Below are 9,989 nucleotides of genomic sequence, written 5' to 3'. Positions count from 1 at the left end.
TCTCAGTCAGTCAGTGCACACACCGGCAGAGAAGAGTACTTGAAATAGCCCGAAGGAGGAGGGCGCTAGAGGACCAACAAATGGCCAGAATGTACAACCAGAACATGTTGAACGACAAAAATGTGTTTGGGGACAGCCTACAACAATGTTTAGACATTAGAAAGGATTTTGACACCAAACAATGAAATTTGGCAAAGAGAAATAAAAAAACAAAATGTTGATGTTTCTTAAAGCATTTCCTGGTGAATTTCTAGCAAAGCAAGTTTTATGCCAGAAGAGAAAATTGTAGTTCTATCAGCAAACGAATGTATTGCCAGAGACTTGTGGTTTATACAAGACATGTCCCAGATATGTCAAGAAAATGCACACCTCTGATAGAAAGCTGCTGAGGAGTTCTGTTTCCCTGGGTGTGGTGTTGACCGGTGATGCTCTCAGGGTATTTTACACTGGTGGGTTACAAAGATACACTTGTACAAACCTGGTAGTCAGGATTCACACACACACATTTGTAAACGTACATTTGGGATCTCATATCCTGTGCCCCTTTGTGTGTGTGTATGTTTGTTGTTACATCACCAGTTGGACGAGAAGTCTCGCCGGAGCCACGAGGATGGGAGAGGATGGCCCCTGGAGTTGCCTAGCAACCACACCACTAGAGTGAGCATGCAGTTTCTGCCAAATGAAGACAAAGAAGCGAGAGGGAGAGAAAAGAGAGAGAGAGGGTTGAGAGAGAGAAAGAGAGAGAGAGAGAGAGAAAGATAATTTGGGTATAGAGATCCAAAGGCAGAGGGTAAAGAGACTAAGGAAGAGGTATTAAAAAAAGAGAGAGGGAGACAGACTGAAAGGCAGAAAGAGAGAGATAAAGAGGGGCAGCTGTCTTTTTTGATCTGGCAGCAAGGATGCTGGATATACACCAAAGGTCATAGAATGAGAAGCTTCTGTGGCACACACTGTCTGGTGTTGTTGCACACACGTACCACAAGAGGACAGTATTGCTCTAACTACTGAAGGAACGCGGTGGTATGTCGAGGTTGCAAGGTCAGAATTAGGCTCACCCCAACCCTGCAACAACCCCCCTTCCACAGGGCACTACCCTGGATTCCTGCCCTGCCCTGGTCCTTCCAGTCTGGAGATACCCTAGTCTACCCTGATCCCTACCTGCCATTAGTCACAGCGGGCCTATATTTGGGTGTGCTTGCCTTTTACTAAACCTGAGTGCAAAGAGTGCACATAGAGAGTACAGTAGAAGATCAAGGATCAGAAGTACAAAGTTCCAACTGGATTTTAATGGTCGGAGTCAGGGAACGGTTCTGTTTTGACTCCCTCTCTTATCTCCTGGTCAAGTCTCCTATTTCCTAGGCTACTGTCTGCTTCCTACCTGGCCAACCTTTCCTTCGACCTCGCGCCCTGGCTTGCCTCCTACCTCCGAGCCTCCCCTGAGTGCCTGAGTTTCCTAGCGTAGCGTGTGCGGTGTGGCAGGCGTCCAGACGAGCCTGCAGGTATTTCCAGTGTGTGACTGATCTCTCCTGTCACGCTGCTGTTAACCTGCCTCAGACAGCTCTGACTGCAAACACGTCAGGAACGCCTGTCTGCTCCTTTCACTGCCATCCCTCAGCCCTCTGAACACACACACACACACAGCCCTCTGAACACACACACACGTTAAGTTAAACACAGACAAGAAGCTGCATACACACACAGGGACACACACACACAGTCTAGAAACCACACACATGCCAGAGCCCAGACGGGTCAGAGTTTATTCCTGGACAGGTGGTGGGGGCGAGGGGCGTCAGTTAGGGAGAGTTTAATGGCCAAGGCTATTGTCCAGAGGATTGTCTGGCATTAGGTGTCACACACACACACACCCACACATACTTAGGAAGCCCTGACTGCACTCCCATCTGGTGAGAGATTTTGGCCTCCACGATTTGTTTTTTATGCCAAGAGTGCATCTATGCAACACATGTCTTCCTGTCCTGTTCTCTCTCTGTCTCTCTCTCTCTCTCTCTCTCTCTCTCTCTCTCTCTCTCTGAGAGACACACATGCCCATGGACACACACTCATGTAAGCTGGTGTACAAGGACAAAAAGAGCAACAGCTGGGCTGGATCACAATAAGGATGTGTGAATAAGATCATGTTTGTGGGAGTCCCTGTGTCAACACACACACACACACACACACACAGGGTGTGGCAGTTTATGAGAAGCTAAGTTCTGACCACTGTCAAATATTTGTCAGAATAAACTGTTTGGATAACCTCCTATAAGAAGGACATCCGCGTGTGTGCATACATACTAGCCTGTGTGTGAGTGTAATACTTGTGTGTGTGTGAGTGTGTGTACATGCTTGCCTGTGTGTGTGTGTGTGTGTGTGTGTGTGTGTGTGTGTGTGTGTGTGTGGTGCTGATCAGCAGCAGCTGCATCTCTGTATCGTTGCCTAGGTAGCGGCTTTGGGAGTATCACAGATCTTAGCAGTTGTCCCAGAGACTTCAGAGTGACTGATGCTCTCTGCCCTCAGCACTCACAGACAGTCTTGGATGCTTCGCTAAAACATCTCTACATCACAGCCTCCCCCAGCATCACTACCCCCGGCCTCTCTCTCTCCCCAGCCTCTCTCTCTCCCCCAACCAATCCCCAGTCTCCCTGCAAGCCTCTTCCAAACATTGACGAGGTCCCCCACCTGTTTAAATGTTTTCATCACTCCCCATTACCCAGAATCCTCCAGAGGTGTGGGCGTGCCAGCAGCTGGCCTCTCATCCCACTCAAAGCACAGGACAGCAACCTAGACAACTGGGTTGTGTGTGCCAGTGCGTGTATATGTCTGCATGTGTGCCTGTGTGTGTCTGTGTGTGTGTGCATGTGTAATCGTAGGTTTGTGTGTATCTATGAATGTGTGTACGTGTGAGCGTAGGTGTTCGTGTGTGTGTGTGTGTGTGTTGAGGTGGTTTAATGGCTGTTCTCAGTGACATTTCCATGATGTGTCTTTATCTTGCAGTCATGGCAGAAAGCTAGTGTCTTCTCTGCTGTGGCCCCGAGGAGTCGTTTTTGTGGTGGTAGCTAGCAAACTCTAGCTAACTAAGCTAAATCAGCTAACTCTAGCTAACTCTAGCTAACTCAGGTAACTCAAGAGATCCAAGATCTTCCGGGCGCCGAGGTATCGTTGTCATGGTAACACAGACTTTCACACTTCAGACAGCGTTTGACAAAAACGTTTTTTATTGTTGAAATGTTGACGTGACGTAGAGCTAACGTCAATAAATAAGACCTCTGGATGAGAGAACAGTGGAGAGACTAGCCGTGGAGAGACACAGTGATATCCTAACTCCTCGTCGTGTCTGAGGACATGCACACACACTCACACACACACATACACGCACACACACTTTCTAGACAGTGGAGGAGTGGAGAGGGGAGGGGTGGAGAGCGAGGGGGGAGAGAGCCATGTGGGTGAGGAGATCCTGAAGGAGGACAGTAGAGAAGAGGAGAGCTTCATCTGAACCTGGAGTAACATAGGACACTCCTTCACCCAGCCATGATGTGTTTGACGAAGGCTGGAAGAGAGAAGGGGAGACAGAGAGGTATAGAGAGAATTAGAGGGATTTATTAATTAATGGGAGTCTGTTGGCTGAGCGGTGAGGGAATCGGGCTAGTAATCCGAAGGTTGCCAGTTCGATTCCCAGTCATGCCAACTGACGTTGTGTCCTTGGGCAAGGCACTTCACCCTACTTGCCTCGGGGGAATGTCCCTGTACTTACTGTAAGTCGCTCTGGATAAGAGCGTCTGCTAAATGACTAAATGTAAATGTAAATTAGAGATATGAGAGAGCGATAAAGAGAGAGACAGAGTGATAGAGAGGGAGAACAAAATAAAGAAAGGGAGGGAAGGAGGGAGGGAGAGAAAGAGTGAAGGAAACAGACAAACAGAATCAAATGGAAACTCATGGATTGTATGACAGGTTCTCGGTACTGTACTAGTAGTATTTTAGTGGTGGTGGTGTAGTAGCAGTACTGTAGTAGCTGTAGTGTTGTCTCAGTACCTTCATAGTTGATGCAGCCACTGCCGTCTTCCTGGCCTCCCATCAGTAGCTCCACCTCCTTCTCCGACATCCTCTCCCCTGCAGGCCACCAAAGAGAGAGAGTTAGCAGCTCTCAGACTTCACAGCTCAGCTCATTCTTACTCTGAGGTACGATGACCATTCTAGAACCTCTTAGTTCTCTCTAGTGCTCTTGTTCGAGTTGGTTTAGGAATTTAAGTGTTCTGTAACCAGCCGGATCATGCAAGCTCGAATTCCGTTTAACTTTAGGGGAGCAGAGAGACTGAATATTCAGTTTTCATCAGCTGTTTTGGATTGTGGGAGGAGTCAGACATGGGATGAGGGGGGTCATACCTAGAGTGGCAAGGACGTGGCGTAGCTCCGCCCCCATCACGGTGCCGTTTCCCTCCTTGTCAAAGACTCGCAAGCCCTCGACGAAGTCCTCGAACGTGCCCTGGTCCTTGGACTTGGACACATGCTGGAACATCGGCAGGAAGGTCTCAAAGTCGATCATCTTAGTGTTCATCTCTGATGGAGCAGATGGAGGGATTCAGAGAGAGAGAGAGAGAACAATGAAGAGAGGGAGAGAGAGGGACCAATCACACTGAGACCCTGAGCAAAAACCAACCAATCATGTTGACCCTCAAGCATGAACGGGACCAATCATACTGACCCTCAGGTTTGGGCTTGCCCAGCACCTTCATGACCTCAGAGTTGGTGGGGTTCTGCCCCAGCGCCCTCATGACGTCACCACACTGGGCGTAGCTGATCTTCATCTCACCGCGGGGGGTGGAGTCAAACAGCATGAACGCCTCCTTGAACTCTGGAGGAACAGGAGGAGAGACAGAGGGGCGTTACCACAGCAACAACATCTGTGCATGTGTGTGGGTATGGTGATACGCTTACAATAAATTACCTGTAATTCACAGTCTATAATTTGTATAAACATTAGCCTTTCAGCATAGCCATAGTGAGTCAAGAGTCAAGAGTGAAAAAAGATGATTCTCCATCGCTGTGATGGTTACCTTCAATCTGATCAGGGCTGAACTCAATCTGAGAGGAGAGGGAAGAGAAAATCAGAAGGTCAAAGAGAAATGGGGTGTTTGTAAGTGTGTGCATGCATGTGTGTCTGTGTGTGTGAGCGTGTCCATGTGCGTGTGTGTGTATGTGTCAGCGTGTGTGTGTATGTATGTGTGTGTTACAGACATAGAGAGCCCAGGGGACTCCTACATCAGCTGTCTGTCTCTGAAGAAGAGTTGGGTTACACCCTAATCTGTCCCTCCTGAAACAAGGGCTTTGGTATTCTTGGAGCCACAACTCTTTATGGGAGTTCCTGTCAACTATAAACACACACACAGAGGTATGCTGACCCTTCCTGTGGGTGCCGTTAGCGATCCCAGGATGAAGGTCTCGTCTCCAGCGGAGGTATGGAGAGAGAGACATGCTTCTCGCCCTCTCTCTGTGGGAGGTGCTATGTATACAGTGTGACGTTAACAGCATAGATATATATAAAGGGTAGATGTCTCGTCCGCGTTGCCGGACAACGGAGTCGAACGTCCGCACATGGCGGCCATCTTGCTACAGTCAACTCGCTCACCCATAACATTGTGTTGGTGCTACATGTACTTTTTAAATGACCGTAACTTGCTCAATTTTCAACCGATTTTTAAACGGTTTGTTATCAACGTCAGAGATGTCGTTATGCCACTGCATACTTATGAATAATTATGTTATTTTTTTACGCTGACGTTGATAACAAACCAAACCGTTCAAAATCGGTTGAAAATTGAGCAAGTTACGGTCATTTAAAAAGTACATGTAGCACCAACACAATGTTATGGGTGAGCGAGTTGACTGTAGCAAGATGGCCGCCATGTGCGGACGTTCTAGACTCCGCCGTAAGACATCTAGTCTTTATATATATCTATGGTTAACAGCTTCTGGTACAGGTCTGTAACCCCGGGGGCATCTCAATACTCTAGAGTAACGTCCTCTCCCCTCTCCCTCCAGGAGGGCTTAAGGGATGTCCACCAGGAATGAGATGCCATCCGTGTTTCAACAGTTTCTTTCTACGGAGTCAGAGCAGATGGAAGAGAGGAGGAATGGAGAGGAGGTGAGGAAAGGAAGGAAGGAAGGAATGGAGGGAGGAGTCGAGGAAACCAGAATAGACTGCTGAGATCCACCTTTTTTCCGTTTGTTGACAGAGGACCATGAACAAATGTGATTTATTCATCCCAAAGTCTTGTCAATCCACACCAGTCTGTTCCCTCAAACATCTCTGACAGAGATCAAAGTATGTGGAAGACTTGTGTCTCCACCCAGAACCTCAGAGATCATCCCTGGAGATAAGCAGAAATATAACTCACTCTGCCTAAACCATGTTTTAACTGCTCCACACCTTGATCCAAACTATAGAAACATACTCTACAAACACACACTGATGCATAGACACAAATAAACACACAAGAAGGCATAGACATACACACACACACACACATAAACACACAACAAGACATGGACACACTCTGGTGTGATGAGCTTGGCTTTGAATACATCAAAATGGTGGCAAAGCTTGTTTGCACACAGTTATCTACCAGTAGACTGTGCTGTAAACCTCATCTCTACAGTGCATCACAGAGCTTCTTTCCTCACACACATTCCCATTCCCTCTCTCACACACACACACATACACACACACACACACGTAGACATACACATTCCCACACACTTTCACACACACACACACAGAAAACCATTCCCACACTTTCACACACATTTTCAGACACACACACATACACGCGACAGCCAGCCTTGACCCACCGCTATGCTCTTGGGGTCGAACTCGGGCTCCTTGGGTTTCTCTGGCTCTGGAGGGGGGGCCGCTTTGGCTGCTTCCTTCTTGGGCTCGGGCTTCTTTGGGGCCATTGTCTTGATCGGTTTGAGTGTGTGTGTGAGTGAGTGTGTGTGTGAGTGCTTCAAAGAAAGGCTGTGTCGGAGAAGAGCTACAGCAAAAGTGTGTGGGTGAAGTGAGAGAGGGAGAGAGACAGTGTGAGGGAGAGTGTGTGTGTGTGAGAGAGCTCAGGATGGTGTGTGAGGAGAGGAGGGTTTTATAGCGGTTCTGAAGGTCCCAACTGAGACCAAACCTCCAACAACATGACACACTTCCTATATAAGGACAGGAAGACTGACTTCTCCCCACTGACATCTTAACACACACACACACAGAGACACACACACAAAGAGACACGCACACACACACACACACACAGAGACACGCACACACACACACACACAGAGACACGCACACACACACACACGTGCTGAAACACCCAAAGACCACACATTCCAGGAATCCTCAGGAGAAGACAAAAGATAAAATTGGGAAGGAGAAGAGATGAGAGGTAGAGGAGTGAAATTCAATAAGGGAGTGGATCTTAATATTGGAAGCCATCTAACTTCATTTTGCTTTGTCATTATTTCTAATCGCATTCCTAGTCTAGTGTAAAGTACTGGGCCTAAGGCCTTCTCCCTGTGCCCTCCCCCAACCACGTGACCCTGCTCGTTTACAGCAGGGCGTACGGGACATCCTCGTTGCCATCGAGTTTACGTACGTCAGTGGACTACACCACTGTCCGCATGGTGCAGATTGCAGAAGTTCTATAGAACATGTTAAAATCTCTTAAATGAGTCTAGATTCAGTATTTGTGATGGTGCGTGCTGCCATCTTCTGGTCAACTGCGTCAACAGCAAAGACATAGACAGCGGCTGTGTGTACCTCTCCATTACAGCCGCTAGGTGACAAGGTTGGCTCACTCACTACCGACAAGTCTCTGGCTCTTTGGTTAGCGAAATCTAGGGGCAAATGATTACGCTGTTGATTCAATGGCCTGCATTTCGGCCGAACTAAATGTTTCTGCTGGCTGAACCAAAGTAGGTTGCAAAAAAAGGATTTTCAGGTATAGCCTATACTTTGAACTATAGCCTACATCTTGAAAATCTCAACCATACGCATCTTCCAAACTCCAAAAAACGTATCGTCCCAGACTTGGAGTCGCCACGGTAGGTGGTGCTCATAATTAAGCCCTAAATAAGTCGGTGTTGGCACAGGCGGTCCCTCGGAAAGTAACCGTAGATTTACTGTAGGTGTTAAGTCTGTTGGGGGGATACGGAGATGTTTACTCCCATGAGATGGGACCGTATAATGAGAATGTGTCTTTCAATGAAAAGAGGAAAATGAAAAAAAAGAGGTTGAAAACAAGAGTGGAAAAAATTGTGAGAGAAAGCGAGACAAAGGGAGATTTATGCAACTATGACCGAATCTTCTTGAAATGTGTTTTTCTCTGATCAGTCAAAGGAGTCTTGTTCTGCACTGGATGGGCTGTTTTGTGGGTTATTTGAAGTTCATAGTTGAGTGAATCTGTTTGTTTTTCAACTCAATACCCCAAAACATTAAGCAGTGGGCCATTTTATATCACAGTTGTTAAAAAAGAAATCCATATTTGAACATTCAGCATGCGCCACAAATACTTATGCCAGTTAGAAGAATCTCTGAGGCGTGAGACCCACACACTCTTGGGAACGTCAGTTCGGCAATCTCGAGGCGCGTTATAACCGACATGTGTCGAATCTATTACACGGTCTCGCTTACCCGTAACTAACCACGTACCACGGGAAATATAAACTGCCTTTGCAAACTGGTGGCGGCTGATCAGACCCTCAGCAGATTTGCTGTCTGCATTCACTGCACACTGATGCACAGCACGCGCCCGGTGCTCGAGGCCTCTATGTGCGGGTGGACAAAATACTACAACACTGCTAAATCGCAGCCCACAAATAGATTGTCAGATAAACTGATAGATATAAAAAAAATATATAGGTTAAAGATAAAGAGACGTCAAAGCGCTCATATCTCTCCTGGCCCAACAGGTTCCAGAACTCTCAGAGGTTAACCGAGTGTCGCGCTCACCATAAGCTCAGATCAGGTCACCCCAAATATTGGTAAATAATTTAAGGAGCCAGGATTGCGTCAGTGAATTAATTAAATGCAAAGGAATTAATAAAATAAATTGACACTCGCTCTTCCGTGTCATGAAGCAACACTTAATCTAACATGGTTTGAGGACCAGCTGCAGACGAAGCCATCGCTTTAGGTCACTTATAGTAAGACACAGGCGACTCTGTAACACAGATACATTGGCTTTTATTAAAATATGTAAACACTAAGTAAACATACAGGAAAAAACAAGGATACCACATTCAGAATGTAAAAAAAAGTTCTCATTGATACGTGTCCTGCAACTGTGGTTTTGTGTGTCACGGAGTAGGCTAGTCGTATTTCACGTGGACATGACGACCATGGCACTTTATAAGTCCCTGAAGACACCTGTCACATCACAATCCGTCATGGTTTAATATTCTCGTTACGAAGCTTTTCATCTGTTCTCCCGAGCAAGGGAGAAACGCACCGCTGTCTAAGTGTGAGAAGTTTGGACAAGTGATGATCCTACCTGCGCGCGCTCTCAGGTTACATTCAAGACGCCAGTGCGTCAGCGGCAGCTGTCCTGGGGCCCGCGGCGCGGACGAGGACCGGGGAACGTTTCAAGCAAAGCATTGAGCGAAGACTTACCACCCGGCTAGTACTAGGGTTTTGTGGAAATACCTTTTTGACAGGACAAGGTAAACAAAATCATAGAGTTGTGTGTGTGTGTGAGATGTCAGGGCTATGCTGAGGTTTGACGGGGCTCGAGCGTCCATGTGTACGTGGGGAGCGAAAAGAGCGCTCCCCACGTTGAACATTTAGTTGAGCTGTGAACTTGAAGTAGACTAATCTTCTTACAGTGTTTACACTGTAGCTTACATCAGGTCAGCGAGACCTCCGGCTTCAAAAGAGAGACTAACTTTCATAATTTCATTAAGTTCACAATTAAATTAACGACACCTCGTCTTATTTCTTT

The 9,989-nt window shown here is 47.1% G+C and overlaps 2 protein-coding genes across 2 annotated transcripts in view; one reads left to right on the top strand and one right to left on the bottom strand.

The window, feature by feature from the left end:
- Positions 1-3,236: 3,236 nt before the first annotated feature.
- On the bottom strand, positions 3,237-7,011 carry myl4 (myosin, light chain 4, alkali; atrial, embryonic). Its single transcript, XM_067232354.1, has 6 exons — positions 6,856-7,011; positions 5,061-5,088; positions 4,709-4,858; positions 4,390-4,563; positions 4,039-4,116; positions 3,237-3,553 (listed from the first exon to the last, which is right to left on the bottom strand). Exons 1-6 carry the CDS (start codon positions 6,958-6,960, stop codon positions 3,525-3,527), a joined length of 564 nt encoding a protein of 187 aa, XP_067088455.1. The 5' UTR covers positions 6,961-7,011; the 3' UTR covers positions 3,237-3,524.
- Positions 7,012-9,659: 2,648 nt separating this feature from the next.
- LOC136941320 (sodium channel protein type 4 subunit alpha B-like) overlaps positions 9,660-9,989 on the top strand; it is a 13,061-nt gene continuing 12,731 nt past the window's right edge. Inside the window, exon 1 of the mRNA XM_067233813.1 lies at positions 9,660-9,711. The gene's annotated coding sequence lies outside the window, so the exon portion shown is untranslated. The remainder of the gene's footprint in view (positions 9,712-9,989) is intronic.

This window comes from Osmerus mordax, chromosome 3 (assembly GCF_038355195.1).
Source record: "Osmerus mordax isolate fOsmMor3 chromosome 3, fOsmMor3.pri, whole genome shotgun sequence".
Classification (NCBI taxonomy): Eukaryota; Metazoa; Chordata; class Actinopteri; order Osmeriformes; family Osmeridae; genus Osmerus; species Osmerus mordax.
The sequence above is the reverse complement of the archived record's forward strand: the minus strand, read 5'-3'. Positions and strand labels throughout refer to the sequence as shown.

Coding starts and splice junctions, on each gene's coding strand:
- myl4 (XM_067232354.1), bottom strand. CDS start 6,960: ATGGCCCCAAAGAAGCCCGAGCCCAAGAAGGAAGCAGCCAAAGCGGCC. Junction 4,859..5,060: donor CAGCCCTGATCAGATTGAAG/GTAACCATCACA, acceptor CTGTTCCTCCAG/AGTTCAAGGAGGCGTTCATG. Junction 4,564..4,708: donor GGGCAAGCCCAAACCTGAGG/GTCAGTATGATT, acceptor CTGCTCCATCAG/AGATGAACACTAAGATGATC.